This window comes from Ostrea edulis, chromosome 3, assembly GCF_947568905.1.
Source record: "Ostrea edulis chromosome 3, xbOstEdul1.1, whole genome shotgun sequence".
NCBI classification, from domain to species: Eukaryota; Metazoa; Mollusca; class Bivalvia; order Ostreida; family Ostreidae; genus Ostrea; species Ostrea edulis.
Window position 1 is genome coordinate 54,361,670 of NC_079166.1, and position 18,680 is coordinate 54,380,349.

Here is an 18,680-nt window from a genome sequence, read left to right on the forward strand (position 1 = left end):
GTTTGCCCAACTCTCTATTTTGTATTGCATATAGAAGTTATGAGATTGATCACTCTTCGTTATCTTCACCTTTCACGAAAGACCTTGCCATAAGAAATCTATATACAAAATGTGAAAGCTCTATCTTAAATAGTTGAGATTTTGAACAGGTAAGATTTTTATTAAAAGTAGGTCAAACTTCCAAGTCAAGGTCACAAGGTCAAACATCGATTTAAATTAAGGTATCGCCATAACAATCTATGTACAAAATATTAAAGATTTTCCTTAAATAGTTCAGGAGATGTTGATTAAGTTAGGTTTTTAAAACAGTAACTCAAGGTCACAAGATTTAAATATAATTGTATCACAAGGTCATCTTGTCATCAATATACAAACTATGAAAGCTCCACCTTGAAGAGTTCTGCAAATATCTAATAGGTTACATTTCCATAAATGTGGGTCACATTTCAAGGTCTCAAGGTGAAATGTTGTGGTATGAAATGAAATGTATTGTCATAAGAATTTTATCTACAAAATATGAAAGGTCTATCCTATCTTAAATAGTGCTGGAGATATTATTTGTCGAAATGCGCATATGGTGCATCAAAATTGGTACCGTATAACTTTTACATTGAATAGATCTGATTTTTGTAAAATGTAAGTACAACTCCCAGCCCAAGGTCAAAAGTTCAAACTTCACAAAATGAGGTATCTCCATGAAGAATCTATATATACGAAAAATTGAAAGCCCCTTCTAAAATAGCTCCGAACATATTTAATAGGTTATATTTTTTTTAACATAGATCAAACTATGAGTTTAAAAGACACATCTCATGTTTTCAAAGTATACAAAATTACATGCATTTTGCCTTCTTTATGCTTATAGTAATTAATTCTAATAGTTCGTTCGCCAAAATTTAGCGATAATTAACCACAATACAGACTTAAATCTAAGCCCCGATTTCAAAAAGTCTAGTTAATTAGGTAGGTAGTCACGTGGTACATGACGTCACATGCGCCCTTAGGATTGTATAAGTAGTGTGAGATATTATTAAAAACTCAGCTTTTAGGGGCCTAGTTTATTCACCATGGGCAACATTTACATCGATGTTTACAAATTTTCCGAGTTGTAGATGTTTTCGCCACCAGTGCATACATATAGCGATGAAAATACCCAAATATAGCGAGAAAAGCGTGTATGAAATCGGCAATATTGCGAGTAAATAATATTTATATGGGTCGCTGTCTACAAACTGTTTGATAATGTTATTCCTTCATACATCTGTAGTTTGCGCCATTTCCCCCCAAAATAAACAGTGCAATTATTATTTACTTTTGGATTAGACAAATTATAATACGTTACATTGTTGACAACTACTAGATCTACTAGCAGTTGAACTACGTCCTAGGCCAAGCTATTATCACGGCCGAGTGCATTGCGGAAAGAGGGGAAAAGAAACAATTAACACACACAAATCAGTAAAAATAATCAAATTTAAGGTGAAAATTATATTATCTTATTTTAATTAAGCAATCTTATTATTATTTTTGAATTGTGATCTGCACGTCGTTAGGACGTGGGAGCATGGCATTATACTGACGCACTCTTTAGAGATGTTACGAGTTCATTGAGGAAATAATTTTATAATTCAATTTAAAGTTAGGAAATACAGTATTCTATTACTTATATAATTAAAAGTTCAATTATTATTTATCTTTAAAATGTTTGTAAATCTACCATTTGGTAAAAACTGGAAGCACGTTTTACCGGGTATGTTGTTACTGATAAGGTGAAGGTCAGTTGATCCGAGTGTGTATTGAATTTGAAGACCAGAACCGAATTATGTAGTGCTTATAAGCTTCGATATATCCATTTTATCGCAGTTTATCAGGGTCTCTTGTCCAAGCGGTTTTTGAAAAGGTGACTGGGTGTGTTCTTAAAGGTAAAATTCTTGCTCGGCCAAAAAAAATTATCCACATCTTTTTTCTCGTACCTTCCTTCGAAAAATTGAAAAATACTCAGTCTAAATCCTTTCTACCGACAATTAGTACACCCAAGCACGGCAAAACATCTTAATGCAATATTATTTACAAACTGTCAATGTGATAATTGGTGTTTTGTCGATTAAATCTAATCTGTTCATGAAATGGATAATAGACGTTTTTAAACCCGAGGGCGCATATGACGTCACACATAATGGCGCGTAAAATAGCGAAAGTAAATATGCATATCGCAAGATTTGAATTCCATCGCTTTCAAACTCGAAAACTACGCAAAATATTTCATTTAAAATACATTTAAAGTAGTTTTAGGCATGAGAAGAATTAATTTTGCTGCAAAAATGAAAAAGTTTAGAAACATCCGTTGTGTCCTTTAAGGTAAAAGGTAATGATATGAAATGAACTGTCTTGACATAAGAAACATACATACAAAATATGAAAGATCTACCTTCAGGACATATTGAATAGGTCAGATGTCTATTAAAAGTAGGTCATACTTCCAGATCAAGGTCACAACATCAAACACCATTGCATCATGTGAAAGGTCTTTTCGTAAAGAATTTATCTACAAAATATGAAAGACTTAGCTTAAGTCGTTCAAGAGATATTTTTAAAGATTTTTCCTAAATATCAACATATAACACTTTCATCCCCTATTAAGGCCATGCTTTTTACAAAGTTGAATTTGCACTTTTTTTGGAAGCTTCCATGTACATGTAAATTTGAACTTTTCTGACCCAGTGGTTCTTGGGAAGAAATGTTTTAAAGATTTACCCTATATATGTTTGTAATATTTTGATCCCCTATTGTGGTCCCACCTACTCCGGAGGGCCATGATTTTAAGAAACGTGTATCAGCACTATGTCAGAAAGCCTTCATGTAAATATAAACTTTTCTGGACCAATAGTTCTTGAGAAGATTTTTAAAGATTTTTCCGATATATTTGTACATGTATTTTAAACGTTGATACTCTATATTGACCCCATCCTACCATCGGAGGCCATGATTTTCGCAAAACTGAATTTGCACTACATGTATGTCAGAAAGCTGCCATGTAAATTTGAACTTTCCTGACCCAGTGGTTCTTCTGAAGAAGATTTAAAAGATTTTCCCAATATCGCATGTAAAACTTTAACCCCCTATTGTGGCTCCATCCTACTCCTTGGGTGTCATGATTCTAAAAAACTTGAATCTGCACTTTGTCATAAAGCTTCCATGTAAAGTCTTGAGAAGATTTTTAAATGACCCCATCCTAATTTTGCATTTTTGTGATTATTCCCCTTTCAAAGGACGTGGCCCGTTCATTTGAATAAACTTGAAAGCCCCTCACTCAAGGATGCTTTTTGCCAAGTTTGGTTGAAATTGGTTAATTGTTCTGGAGAAGAAATCGTAAATGTAAAAGATTTACAGACAGAAAGAGGACGGACAACGGGTGATCAGAAAAGCTGTTTGTCTTGATTATGTCTTTGTCTAGATCACAAAGTCTGATCCAGAACTGAAAAGTTGTTGAATGGGTATGAATTTAAGTGGATATTAAAGTTTAACGGGACAAAATTAATAAGTTGATATTGATCTTATGGGTAATAACTCTTCCATGCTAATATCCCCTCAATGACTTTGTGGTAGCGCTGGACGAAAGGAACTTTTACATAAATGTTATTTTGAGAACAGCAATGTTGTTACATTTTATGATGAAATGTGAAGAGAACGAAAAGTGATAAATCTCATAAATCTCACAAAAAGTACAAAATTAAGAGTAGGGCACACCAGAGGTTGAATAGGGTGTCTAGGCATCCCCTGTTGACCGGTCAAACCCGTCGTGAGCCTTCATTTTGATCAGGTAAACAGAACAATTGGCATGAAACACGCCAAACAGGATTCTACCTAACAACAGGTAATATTTGCAAATAAGATCATTAAAACGACCGTAAAAACTTTTCACAAATTTTCAAGTAAGCCTCTGTAAACAGATGTGTATGTTGCAAGAATTTTAATTCCCAATGTTGATTCCCAATAATCAAAAAGAAAATATAGGCTGTTGAACTTGGTCAATTTTGGGGATATATTTTACATAGAGCCCTTGGTTTGCCTATTTATCACCTGTCAGTATTTAAGCTTGGACCTTTTATTCATACAATGCAAAAGAAACTATATCCCAGTAAGTGATAGTCCATACTGCCTTAATTGAAGTTTTAAGAAAAACACCCTCTCTCAGAATGCGGCGGGCATATGATGCCCGTTTCCGGTACTCTTGTTTATGCACGTATCAGTAAAATGTTCCAGCCAATACGACTAATAAATGAATTATTTTCATAAAATTCAATTGCAAATGTTCTGATTGACGTTTAACATATGGTATATATTGTGTCTGTCGATTTCAACGAGTTTTTCATCAAAGGTTAATGCTTTATCTGTCTCTTTAAGATGCAGTTTTGAGAAAAGCCTTCAACATCAGATGTTTCTGATCGTCCAGTGTGACAATGGCATTGAAAATGCAAATTTAATTGCGTGTGCCCGGTATTGTGTTTTGGATGAACTTCAACAACTTTCAGATGCTAGAAAAAAGCAAACACATATCGTGTTTATCATCCACTTGCCAAGAATGTCATCTGGATATTTTGCAGGATTTCAGGTACCGTATATTAGGAACTTTCTTAAGATTTAAGAGGAACACACCGATCCGGGTTAATCAGTAGTTAGACCGTTCACTTTATGACCGGGAGTTGTTGGTTCAAGCCGCGTGAAACTTAAGACGTAAGAGTAGGCAGTGACTGAATTGAATGAAAGATTCTCGAAGGAACTTGAAACAACAAACAGACGAAAATATCATAATTGATACATGATATCTGTGTTTTTAGTTTTTAATATGTAATTGCAATCTTAGTACTTTAGCAAATATCTAAAATGTTGTAGTTATCATGTATTATTCTCTTCAAATTGCATGAAATAGCTATCCAATGATCGTGTAGCGTGTGACAGCGTGGGGAAAAAATCATCGTCATCGAATGCAAGTTTTTAAATTGTCTAGACTGTGATTGAACGATTGATTGCGCTAGTCAAGCGCTGATACATGCAGTCAGTTTGGATTCACATGTCGAAAGTTCAATTTCACATGATACAAATTTTAGATATAGAAATATGTAGTAATGAGCTACATGTAATTTCATTTCTGTGTAATTCATAGACACAGTACATATATTCAGTATATGTTTTGTTGATATCTTTACTATATGGTCAGTCTCATGTAGTAAATCATTTGTCTTATAGTGTGGAGTCTGGAAAACTGTGCACATAGATGACATAAGAAGTCCTGATAATGACATCCCAAGAATAACCGATATGGTAGGAAAGAGCATTGGAACACTTATAGAAAATGCAACAAAGGCAAGACATTTAGCTCAAACAGTCAAAGACAGTAGTTCCGTGGATGAGGAAGAGAACGTTGTCATGTATAGGAGAGAAGACGACGAGGAATTAACTGATCACACTAAACAGGTGGCTCTTCATAGAAATTTCAACTTCCCAGCACTTGTGAAGATGTGTGTACACTCGTCCTTGGCAATGGTAAAGGATACAGATGATCCTGGGAGAGCCACGCATCGTGTAAAAGTGCTGATAAGACTGCTGCACGATGCAAGCAAACCAGGTAATATTGTCACAATGACAGACATCGTGAACGTCAACAATGATTATACATGCACCTTTTGCTCTGAGGCAACACTCAGCTCCCAAAATTTAAACATTTTATCATGATTTCTGTGCCATCTAGATTGTAGATTACAACTGCATTGATGTTACATCTCTAATCCAATTGTTTGAGTTAGATAACCAGCACTTATTCCTTTTACAATGCAGACGATGTCTCGTTCATCATGGGAGTCTGTTTACATCTATCTACACTAATGAGAGAAAAAGAGGACGAATTTACGGGGGATACGGCTAATATATGGCTCACCACAGAAGCAACAAGCAGAGATCATATTAACCGAGTTGGAACATTCAGGTATTCCATTGATCATTGTATTAGTTTAGATACAACAAGGATAAGAAATATATTTTTGCATCCTTTGCTTATTTAAGTCAGACTAATTCCTGAGTGTGTTGTCCTTTGGGGTTTCCCTCTGTTTACATCTCTTTTAAGGTTCTTTTTGTGCTACCGTGACAGTACATGCTTTAGGTGTACAAATGTAGACTTACACAAAAGAGGTTGGCTCCTGCACGCCTACTGTAACACGTAACCACGGTTTACACGGTCATATTCAGAAGTCCAATACCCATATCCCCAAAATGATTCATATCCACAATGTTACGTTTATTTCCTTTCATGAACAAACACTCGCATTTAATAATTATTAAAATATTTAAGACAATTTATAAAATATATGAGCGTCGTAATATTTCGTATGTATTTAAGTTTGACCAGTCTGAATATAATGACGAGACAGGGAGGTTCGAACCCCGCTTGTACCTGAAATAGGTGATAGTTATGCCTTTACCAAACGCTCGGCATTTCGATGCGAGTATTTGCAGGTCTTTCTGATGTGACCCTATAAAACAGAAGTTGAGTGTTTCAACCGCATGTAACGTCACAATATCACTGACAATCTTTGAAGAGACGTAAAACAATGAGACAAACTACAAGTGTATCGATTAAATGCCATGTCGCAAATATTTTAAGGGATCACGGGGTTTAACTGTGAGGTGAATTCAATAAAAACCTTTTTTTATTTGAACATAACTTTTGTTCTTTCATATGGAATATTATTCGCTGATTATATAATATTATGTTCTTATATAGGAAAGCAATGACGCAGTGTGTTGTGGACAAGCTAGCTCCCTTGCTTGCAGGGATAATTTCTAAGGTGGACACAAATAGAAACATGGATATTTTAGCAGAAGCAGATTGGAAACAACATTTGTGGTTGCAAGTCATTAACTGCCCACAGGCGACTAACATCAATTATTCTATGTTCATATCACCACATGGTCTGAAGCAAATGTCGGACTTCACTGTTTCAGGAACAGGCTTTAATGGCCATATGTTTTCTGCAAAATTGCCATTTTCATGGATGATATTCAGATTAGTACAGAACGCAATGCTCACACGGCTTTCGATTAAATCTGAACGAACAGGTAGGCACATTTAAGAGTCACTTTTAAGCATTTAATTTGATTTCAATGCTCTATGAAAGTTTAGGTCTTATGGTACAAAGATAGTGTATGGTATATTGTACCTTAGCTTGTTAGTTTAATCGATTGTTTATATGTAGTCATACTTTCGAATTCTTCCATATGTTCGTTTGTTCGGTCTTATTTGAAAGAGTCACAATCCCTATTGTTTTTATAATACTTTCAGGAATTGTATCATGGAATAAAAGCTTAGTTGCTATATAATTTCAAGGTTACGTAAGACAGGTTAAGTTAACTACCGGTAGAAGTAAAAGTTCAAAACAAACCTTATGAAATTAATATATCCTACAAATTTAATTATCATTAGGTCACCTGAGTCACGCAAGTGACCTATTACTTTTGGCATGTGCCCGTCGACGTGTGTTACCCGTCGTGCCTTAACAATTGAATATTTTTATTAACTTTTTGATAACTACTCCTCCAATCCTTTTCAAATGTAGTATGAAACATCTTTGAGACAAGGAAAACTTAATTGTAAATTTTAGGACGGCTGCACCCCCGGGACCTTTGAGATGGGGCTAAAACTGCCAAAGATTTTTCTCTTTTCTACCAAAATTGGAAATGTCATAATACATACAGCAAGGTCAAACCTGACATTTAGTTTTTATTTGTCAGATATTAAAATAACGCTTTTTAAATTATGCTTTTATCCCTAAATTCTTCTCGATTCCAGGGGTAGGATTTTCGGTACCAGGGTGGGGAAAAAACGATCGTAGTAATTAAATATGTGTGAAGAATTGATAAACTACACTTCCAATCATTTTCAAATTAGGTATGAAGCATCTTTGGGATAAAGGAGATATAAATTGTAAATTTCAGGACTCCTTCTCCCCATTATCCATACAGGCTGGACAAAAACTACTAAATATTGATTGATTTTCAACTATATTCTCTATAACCGGAATAAAGCCTAAATGCATAGTCATGTACAGCAGGAAGACCCACCAAAGTTGTGAAATTCATGATCCCGGGATAGTGGTTCTGATTCCAGGGCAGGGATACACTTGACATTTAGTGTTTATGTGTAAAACATTTAAATGACATCTTCTTAAGTGGTATTGATAATAAATTGAAACTAAATAAATGTATAGAAGGAGTTTGTAGCCCTTTACCAAAATTATAAATTTTATTATCTTAGGGGAAAGGCCTTTGGTTCCAAGGGTGGGACCAAAATTATTAGTAATAATTGTCTTCATCATTTGAAATACTTTTTCTTCAATTTTGCTGATACTATATATAAGTTCAATGCATATTTAGGAAAAGCACAAAGGGATGTACCAAATTTGTTGATGTTGCTGCTTTTCATTCTAGGACGGGTCCAAAACAGACAATGTTAATGCAATATATGCTATGCAAATTCTTTCATTAGTGTGGACGCTTTTGTGTGTATATGTTGTTTTAAAAAGACATCTTGTTTTATACAGTTGCAGAATATTAGAATTTAGCTTCGATATTGTAAAGCAGCTTTTTATTGTTACAACTTTATTTCGCGGCGGAGATAATCTTACATGAATAAGCGAAATGATAATGCACTAGTTTGCAGCAAGAAAAAAATTGCGACAATGGGGTTCTCAGAACCGAATACAAATTGGTTTATAGTATGGAGAACGGGAAATCATTTTAAGTTCCTTTTTGTCGAATTAAATCACCATTCAAAATTGACAATGAAAAATGTAAAGTTTATATCAGTAAACATTTATGTTACTTTTTAAAGTTCTTTCCATGCGTTTTGAACGACACTTGCATGAATGTAATCTTACTTTAGCTATAAGTATAGTTATAATGTACTTTTATGAAAGGTCAAGGTCATTGGAAAACAAGGTCTGGATAAGAGTGTATCTGGTTTCGGTGTCAAAAATGCTTACAGAAATGTGTTACAAGTTGTATTTAATATTAGATACGAAAGATGAAAGTGCCTTTTGTTTTTAAATTCGTACATCAGTTTCATGGTATTTGGTATCCAGTATCAATTACACATCCTGGAATGCTATCTTGCAAACAGATCTGGAATTTTAGAGTATCAAATATACCATAATTCCAGGATTTGCAAGACTGAATATTTTTTCTAAATCCCTTCTTAATATCATTTATTGCACCATTGACACGCAAAACGTCTGATCTTAGGCATAATGTGACTGCTATTATGCATTGATTTTATCTAAGGTGAAGGCCACTGGATGGAGAATTATCACCGTGTGTCATTTGTATAGTTTGCTAGGCTTCTTCCACTGTGTACAAATCACATATGTTTTGTCCTAGGTATTTGAGATTGAATGCATTTCAGATTTAAGGGAGCAGATTCCTCACATCGTCAGAATTGTTGAGGATAGACCTCTTGGGGGGATTCTAGCAACATCGCTGCAGGAGGTTTGCGAAGAAGAATATACAACTGCATACATACATGACTTTATTCATATGGTATATCCGCAGTGCTCAGACGATGAACTACAAGTATGTGAATTCTGAATCACTCGATCAGTTTGTGGACGACAATAGCAAGAACTATAAGATAGTGATTTTATATTTTTAAAGAATTTGTTATCTAACTGTGTTTGAGATGATTTTTTTTCAGGATATGTTTTCCTAATCAGGTTTCATTTTAACATGTCACTGAATATTCATGAAAATCTTCTGTTTTTAAGGTTGTTTGTGAGGATCTGAAGAAAGGGTGTCATTTGCTGTTTGGCGAGGAAGACAAATCGAAATCAGCAGTATACTGGATTGTTGCAATTCACGTGGCATTTGAAAAGTCTAACCAACTCTTTCAGAACTTTAGTTTCATTTCTCAAGTTTGGTCAAATTGTGGCTCTGTTGTGAAAGAGTATATGCAAAATGACGAAAATAAAGCGCTGGTCACAAATAAAGAACAGGTATGTCCAGAAGGTTGTGTACAATCCCACCTCATATTTTTGCGTACTTGAAGACCTCTTTAGATTGTATAACAAGATTTTTATCTTAATGGAATCTTTCAATTGTTTTAGATACTGGACTTGGTTGGACTTTGCCTCTTACTTCGCAATCTAGAGCCAAAAGTAGAAACATTTACAGATGCCAAAGGAAGACAGAAATGGGTCTTGATGGTAAACAAATATAGACCCATTGTTGAAAGGATTCTCGTTGAAGATTCATACAACGCTTTGATTGATGACACTAATTCCAAGCGCTGGAGTGGGCTCCAAGAAGCAAGGTTGTGATTACATGTTTTAGTACTTGTTAGGATTTTCAGTTATCTTTCTATTGCAAATCAACAAATGATTTAAAACAATGTTGCAATTTGCACTAAACATTCCTACACATGTACTACTACGATAAGTGTTTGTCTCTGCCTTATATTCAAATGAGTTTAACTGTGCCCCGATGAAGAATATTTTGTCATCAATGTACTAACGTACTTTTGCTTATTCACAAATATATGAATGAAGAATCGTAAGAGAACTGTGTTTTAACAAATTTCATGTTAATTAAGGGTTTTTGTGAAAAGGGCCACAGAGATGTGAAATTGGTATACTTACTGTTGTGTTGAATTATTGTATATATTTCAAATCGTAGAGACATTGATGTCAGGAAATTCGTATTGAATATCATGATTTTTCAGATATCAGTGGACAAGAGCTACTGTACTTAAACTTTTCCTTGAACATGTTTGTTCTTCAAACGATTTTCACGCAAAACGATGCATGATATTGTGGAAGGTATGTACATTTTAGTCACCCAAGTCAATTATGTATCTCATTACGACGTTTTCCCATCAGTGGTTATGTTGTTGTGTGCCGTTAACATTTGAACATTCTTCAAGAAATTGTTAAAATTTTCACCAATTCATAATTGTTGTATCTTTGGATGCATAGGAACAAAATTGTATTATCAAAGACCCCCTTTCCTTTGTGATGTGATCTTAAAAATAGCTAAAGTCTATATATATATATATATATATATATATATATATATATATATATATATTCAAAACTGCTATAGCGACCCACTGTATTAAAAGACTCACTGTCGTATGTGACCGTAAAAGTTTCCCCCAAGGCGTTACCCTATATATTGCACCTGTATTAAACGACAACCTGTCTAACTCGACCAACAGCCATGATTTTTACGACCCTTTTATGTAATTTCACGAAATTTTACCTGTATTCAATGTCTAATTTTTCGACTACAACACAATTCCTACTTTCGATTTCGGTCGAACATGAGTATTCTGGAATTATGCAAAATTGAGAGTTGGGCAAACATAGTCCCCAAGTCACACCAGAGGGATCAGGTGCAAAGGAGGAGTAAGCATCCCTTGTAGACCGATCACACCCGATGTGAGCCTTAACATGTGTCTATCTGTTTGTTTGCAATTAGAAGACAATGGAATTCGGTAAAAAAAAAAAGTGCTTATGATAGAATGAAATCTTTTCCATAATTCAAGGTCATTTGGCCAAGGTAAAGGGTAATAAGGAAAAATGATAGAAATACTTGTAGGAGTAATGGAGAGGCATTGAATTATCATACTTCGAACAAAAGTTGCTTATAAGCAGAGACTGTGCCATGATCCTCAATTTGTTCAAGATGAAAAGATTTTTTTGCACTGAAGAACCAGTTGAACTTCATACTTAGAACAAAATGTCCATGTCCTTACAATTCATTAGGATCTTTAATTATTTGTCGAAGCGCAAAGTCACTGGTGAAAAGTATTTGTGTTTGAGAGAAAGTTACTAGTTACATCAGGCTAGTTACATCTAGACCACGATACAGGTATCTAAGACAGAACTCTATAACGTGTACTTTCCCCCATATTCTTATTCTTATAGTTGCTGTCAATTGATTAAGAAAGAATATGAATGCATGATGAATAAAATTAATGAATAAAAGTGGGTTTTTTTCTTTTTAGATGTTAAAAGGAGAGGCTGATTTAAAAACTACCCAATCTCTTGAAAAAATTGAGAAGTTTCTGAAGATTTGCATGAAGGAAGCTATGAAAAAGGCTTTTGGGTAATTAACAGAATTTATGTCTCCATATGAGTGCCAAATTTTCGAGAGGGACGTTAAACAATATACAATCAATCAATCAACAGAATCTGATTTTTTTGGTTCATGAATGTTGTTCATCTAAATATATTCGTTCAATGCCCTCAGAATAGAGGACAAGTTGATTTCTTGTAAGCTCTGATCTATGTTTTGTACATCTATATGGTAGAATGACAGTTGTTAGGAAAGAAACATTTTAAATCATATTAGTAAATTTCTTACTACTGTGGAATCGTTTTAATTCGTGGGAGCCATTGTTCGTGGGTAAGCACAATTTTGCTGATTCTCTGGGACGTAATTTCTTTGCTAAGCGATACGATATTACTAGGAGAGATACCTCCATTTAAAAATTATCGTGGACACGTAAATTCTAGGGTAAGAGTGACCCACGAAATCCACGAACACCAATCCCCCACGAAATCCACGAACATCAATCCCCCACGAACAATGAGGATTCTACAGTATGTGTTGTACAACCATGATATATATCTTATATGAAAATTGTGGATTGAATTGGAAAAAATCCATTTTGATTGATACAAACCCCTGCTAAATATCGTTAACTCACTGATCCAAAGACGCAAGTGAGCTATTTTGGTATACGATTACCAGCTGTGTGTCGTCATCGTCATTGTTGTAAACTTTAAAACCCTTTGCCGTCAAGCTAACAGGTGGTTTCTCTAACGAATTATTTTTATTTTGCACTATAATCATAGCGTTTCTGAATTCACTGTCGACATTTTTCAGTATGTTTATATATCATTTCTTGTTTACTTTCAGTGATCAAGAGATTTGTAAATCCTGTGAATCACAAATATCAGAGCGACCAGTGCAACTTCCATGCGGTGACGTTATTTGTGTCAGATGTTTCAAGGAAGCAGCCATTGTTGGACAAACGGCATGTCCGGTGTGTCATGTAGCTTTCCCACGTGATTTCCAGCCACTTGATACAGAGATCTGCAGGTAAGAGCATTGGATTTTCAAATTCCTTTCTAAAGATGTGACTAATGTTCAAACAACATTTTATTCAAAATTCATTAATGAAAATCCTTTTATACATGCCATATTGATAATTGTTATGTTTTATTGACGCATTGTTATAGATACTGAATGTGATTAATTGCAGTCCAGAAATTAAAGAATTCAATACTTTCAAAAAGTGTTGCAATGGATTTTACATGGATGTTGTTTCTCAACTCTGTTTCTCGGACGACAAGGCACCATCATCAGACGTCATAGAGAAACTGATGTTACATATTGCCATCATTCCAAAATCAGCAGATACTCCTGAAATAATGAGCAAAGAAATATCAATATTTGATGAAGGCATCGATCCTTCCCCGGTTCTGCGCTCCTTCCTGTTACAGCATCTTCTGAGAACGAGGTAAACATGACACAATATATTATATCTATACAATATATAAATGACAGCATCTAAGGTATCCGACCCACAACATTCCACTTATTTCAGAGAATATAATGTTTTGCAATCCATATCTTGAAATAAAAGGTAACTGACATGCATTTCCATATTTATGTAGCAGTATTACATTATCACCTGCATTTGTTCCTTATGTTTATTAATGGATTAGACACACAAGAACTTATTCTATGTATGATCGATTTTCAAACTGAGCCATGCTACTGATAAATAAGTTGATATTACAAACTGTCAACACTCGTTTGAAGTCCGGATTTCGCATATTCAGTGGTTGTTAATTTGATAATACTATCTCGCATTACATCTGAGGTTTATGAGATTTATGAGATTGATCCCTGTTCGTTATCTTCGCCTTTCATCAGGTAATTTTTGATGCGTTGTACGTCAGTTGTTAGACCAAAGTTTGCATGCTGATTTTGACTACAGATTACTCCAATTTACCTGATCAATGTAGAAGACTCACGACCGTTGAACAGGGAAGGTTTACTCCTCCAAGGCACCTGTTACCCTATCTGCTTTTTACAGGGTTCCGCGTTTGCAATGCATTCATTTTTTTACTCGACAGGATTCATGAAATTGTTAAACGTTTGTAATCTTCACCATTTTCATTCTAAGTGATTCATCAAAGAATTTTGAAACTTGATAAGGCGTGTAAAAATATCCATCGTTGAAATAAACTTGGTTTCTATGAGAAAACGCATTTTCGACATATAAATCAAATCAAACTATTATTTCGGTAGATCATGATGGAAAGGTTTATATTACCATGGGTTTTCAAATTATGTAAAGAAAATGATAGACCACAGAATAAAGTATATAGATGTTCCACTCTTGAGTCGACTCGCGTAGCGAGCTTCTCTTTAGCAACGCGTCCGTCCTTCGGATTTACCGCTTCACTACCACCCTAGCTTATAGCATCTGAAATATAGTTTAACTGGCGGTGTATGTTTATTGATTTGTCAAATGAAATCATTGCCATGCACATAAATTTTTCAATAATGTCAATGGACCGTACACAGTGCTTGTGAAAGAATGCTTTAGAATCGGACTTCGATAGCAAGGTCGGCATCTGAATACATTTGGGAGAAGATGAGACTCTGCGGATATGAAGGCAGACACTGCATGTCTTTCATTGGGTTTAAGATTTGTTACCATGGTCAATAAAGTTATGTTTGATATATTCAAATTTTAACCAAACAATAATTGTAAAAGACAAACATGTATAAAGTACACATGTATATCGAAATAATAATTTTAATCGCGCATGAATGCAAGGTGAAGATAACGAACAGTGATCAATCTCATAACTCCTACAAGCAATACAAAATAGATAGCTGGGCAAACACGGACCTCTGGACACACCAGAGGTGGGATCAGGTGCCTAGGAGGAGTTAGCATCCCCTGTTGACCGGTCACACCCGCCTTGAGCCCCATATCCTGATCAGGTAAACGGAGTTATCCGTAGTCAAAATCAGTGTGCCAAGAACGGCTTAACAAACGGTATGAAACACGTCAGACAGCATTTGACCCAATGCAAGGTTGTATTGACGAACTAGATCGTTATAACGACCATAGAATATCATGAATATAAGGAGAGGGGGGGGGGGGTAGATGAATAAGGACTTCGTATTACTTGAAATATTGCATTTCAATAAATGGCGATTCTTGAACTAATATTCTAAAAGAATTCTGACGAAAACATATCTAAATTGAATTAACGAATTCTATATTTGCTTTGTGTAAATAAATAAACAACGAACGATTTAACATCATTTACATACTTTTGCGGGAATACTCTAAGTAAACAAGACAAAGGAAGTTTAAAGACTTCAAGAGAATAATTTGTATATATCGATACCCGCTACAAATTGTGTCTGGGATGTTACTTTTTTCTCTTTTGCGGAAGGGTTTCGATATTTAACATGAACTGATAAGCGATCATCTCATGCAGATGTGTTGGGTACCATGAATAGTGACCTTTGACAGATTGTATTGGCAAACTAGATCAATATAACGACAATAGAATTTGCAAATTACTGACTTTAATCGAGGTTGTTGAAACCCCTGTACCATCAACTCGTAGCCTGCCTCGATTGAAAGACTGATCATACGCAGAACAAGCTCTTTCGTACCGAATCAGTTGGAAGACATAAACACCGTATGCAAGTGATAAAGGAATATTGCTATATAAATAGGGAAGTTGACGATGGAAATAAATGAGACCGTGGAAATAGATGCTTTTAAAGATTGGATATCTTAAAATGTATTGGTGACAACGTCATTTTAACCGAATCTTAATGAGTTGAAATGCGACATTGTGTCAAACTACATTTCAGTTCCTGGCAATGAAATGATGAATTGTTGATTATTTATTGATTTGTTTGTTGATGTAAATCTGAATTGAGTATCCCAATTGATGTGTTTGTATTAAAGTGTCCAAGATGTACAAACGTATTTGAGAACATACCTTCAAAAAGCACAGGATTTGTTCAAGAATGAAGAGAGAAGCCTGCTGGAGCTAAGCGTCATGATAATTAATTGTCTGGAGGTAAATTGTCAACTGTCAATTGACATAATTTTTCTAATATTTTTTTTCAGCGAATACTTTATTATTAGTACTTTAATTAGTAGGAGTTCACACTAAAGAATCACTCGAGATTGTGTATATATATATAGCTTTTGAAGATGTAATGAAAGCGCTAGAGCTTTACGGAGGATTTCTGTGTTTTCTTTTCATAAGCTTCTGAAGATGTAATGAAAGCGCTGAAGCTTTATGGAGGATTTCTGTGTTTTCTTTTCATATTTCATATTTTATATATATATATATATATATATATATATATATATATACATGTGTGTGTGTGTGTGTGTGTGTGTGTGTGTGTGTGTGTGTGTGTGTGTGTGTGTGTGGATGTGTGTGTGTGTGTATGTGTGTGTGTGTGTGTGTGTGTTATCCTTTTTATCAATAAAACACCCTTGAATTATTGCATTATTCTTGATTGATTTGGCAATAGATTATCAACATAAAATATGTTATATGTTTTGTGAATCCCATTCATTTGCCTTTCAAGGATTCGTACTCCCAAGAATGTTCAAAAATGGCAGATAACCGAAGAGCAGAGCTGAAAATGGCCCTACAAATGCTTTCAAACAATGCTCAAAATCTGCAGACAGAGCCTTTTGGAATTGGAAAGGTGATATGCTTGTCAGAAAGTAGGTTTGGCTTAAAAGTTGCGGCCGATTGCCTGTACAAGATTGTGGTGACAAAAAATCACAAAAAAACCAAAAACGAAGCGAAATTTCTTGATGTAGCCGAACAATTCTGCGAAAGTTGGGGATTGAATACTCCAAGGTATGTTGGAGATTTCCAAGATTTCGATATAAAATAATGCGAGAAAATGAAAATAAAACCTTAAATACTTGTAGTAAATATATGTAAATCACAAAAATGACAAGGTCAGCATACTGAATGTTCCTGAAATTTCAAAAAGAAAACAAATTATTCAATTTCTAACTTTTATCTAGGGTTTTCATCATAAAATGTATTTGCCAACGCTATGGTGTCGAGAGTTTTCAAACGATTTGCAACAGTAAAGTCCACAGCATTGTTGAAGCACTGAATCTACCAGAACTCCAGATGAACCAAGTTTGTACACGTTGCTGAATATACTACGAAATTAAAGCTAGTCGTATATCATGAAGTTAATTTAATATCAAGTTGCTTATTATATAGAAAAAAAAATTTATTAATAAAGTTCAAATTAGATTAGACCAATTCTTTGTGGTTAATAGATTATCCAGTGTTCAGACAGATTTATAGTGTGCGGAAGAATTTATCAGGACATCAGAGAAGCAGTTGTTAAATCTATTTTTGGAAAAAATAATACGCCTCTAAGGATGGTACTTGAAGTAAGTTTTGAACTCTGTTGACCGACCCCGATTACCAATTTAATGTATTTGCAATAATATTATTTGGAACATGGTCTTTCACATATATTCATTCATTGTTTTAGGAACTGCAAGAACCAGAGTCCTATCAAAGAATTACAATACTGCTTGCCCTGTTCAGAGAAATCACGTTATCCAATGTATTCGATCCCAAGGACAAACGTAGAATATCGGAGGAGGTAAATACATGAATCCAACACTATTTCAAACAATGCCATGTACCTTCTGGAGGGGAACAAAGTATTTAGTAAATGCAACATTTTCTTTACTACGATTTACCGTGGTTATTTTTTTTTAAAAACGTTCATTATTAGAAAGTGGATGAATATTTCTTATGTGCAAAATATGCAACTCTTCTTCGTTAAGATAACTTGACAGTTTAATTCAGAGTGCTGATTAGAGACTATTTTTATGTGAAAGGTTAAAATATACTTTTGAATAACTAATATCGAGATATATGTCGAGATTTGAGAAATCATTTAACTGATATATTCTTTTGATTATTGTAGCAAAGAAAGCAAATAGAAGGATATCTACTAGAAAATTCATTATTTAACGATCGGGTAAGTATGGAACTGGGCAAACGTAAGTCGATATGTTATATTGTTTATATTTTGCTGATTTATACACTTTATAACTAGTATTCACAAAAATATAGACAGCCATTTTATAATTTCCAATTTCGATCTTAGAGTGGTTGTGCCAGATTGTGAAATGAAGTGCTTACCAAGCGTATAATTGTTGCTCATTTGGAAAGAATATGGATTAAATTCCACGAAATGGAAGGAAACTATCTTTCGACAAATCAGCGATATTTGATACCCTTCAAAGTCAATGAATCCACTGTATATAATGTTTGGAAAATCACTCTTTAAATTGTAATACATTTTTAACAGGTGGAGGTGCTTGTGGACGTTAGCGGGAATACAATGATGGGGAAAATGCATTTAGAGTGGATAAAGAGCGGCATTGACCTGCGTCAGCAAAACATCATTTGTCTGCTATTTCATTTTTTCGTAACGGTGTTGGAAACTCGTACAAAACATACGCTTTTGGAACCGTTGAGAAGAATTATATTTGAACCCGATACAATGCAGGTATG

At 34.6% G+C, this 18,680-nt stretch overlaps 1 protein-coding gene across 1 annotated transcript in view; it reads left to right on the top strand.

Annotated features, from left to right (window-relative positions):
• Nucleotides 1-18,680, top strand: part of LOC125677586 (E3 ubiquitin-protein ligase rnf213-alpha-like) — a 148,342-nt gene that overhangs the window by 112,337 nt on the left and 17,325 nt on the right. The window contains exons 59-76 of the mRNA XM_056158152.1: nt 4,405-4,612; nt 5,248-5,626; nt 5,836-5,983; nt 6,779-7,113; nt 9,455-9,621; nt 9,813-10,040; nt 10,152-10,357; nt 10,766-10,862; nt 12,053-12,153; nt 12,970-13,152; nt 13,316-13,573; nt 16,064-16,178; nt 16,702-16,982; nt 17,156-17,276; nt 17,423-17,539; nt 17,644-17,757; nt 18,088-18,141; nt 18,475-18,675. Of these exons, the coding sequence (XP_056014127.1) occupies nt 4,405-4,612; nt 5,248-5,626; nt 5,836-5,983; nt 6,779-7,113; nt 9,455-9,621; nt 9,813-10,040; nt 10,152-10,357; nt 10,766-10,862; nt 12,053-12,153; nt 12,970-13,152; nt 13,316-13,573; nt 16,064-16,178; nt 16,702-16,982; nt 17,156-17,276; nt 17,423-17,539; nt 17,644-17,757; nt 18,088-18,141; nt 18,475-18,675 (3,313 nt within the window). The remainder of the gene's footprint in view (nt 1-4,404; nt 4,613-5,247; nt 5,627-5,835; nt 5,984-6,778; nt 7,114-9,454; nt 9,622-9,812; nt 10,041-10,151; nt 10,358-10,765; nt 10,863-12,052; nt 12,154-12,969; nt 13,153-13,315; nt 13,574-16,063; nt 16,179-16,701; nt 16,983-17,155; nt 17,277-17,422; nt 17,540-17,643; nt 17,758-18,087; nt 18,142-18,474; nt 18,676-18,680) is intronic.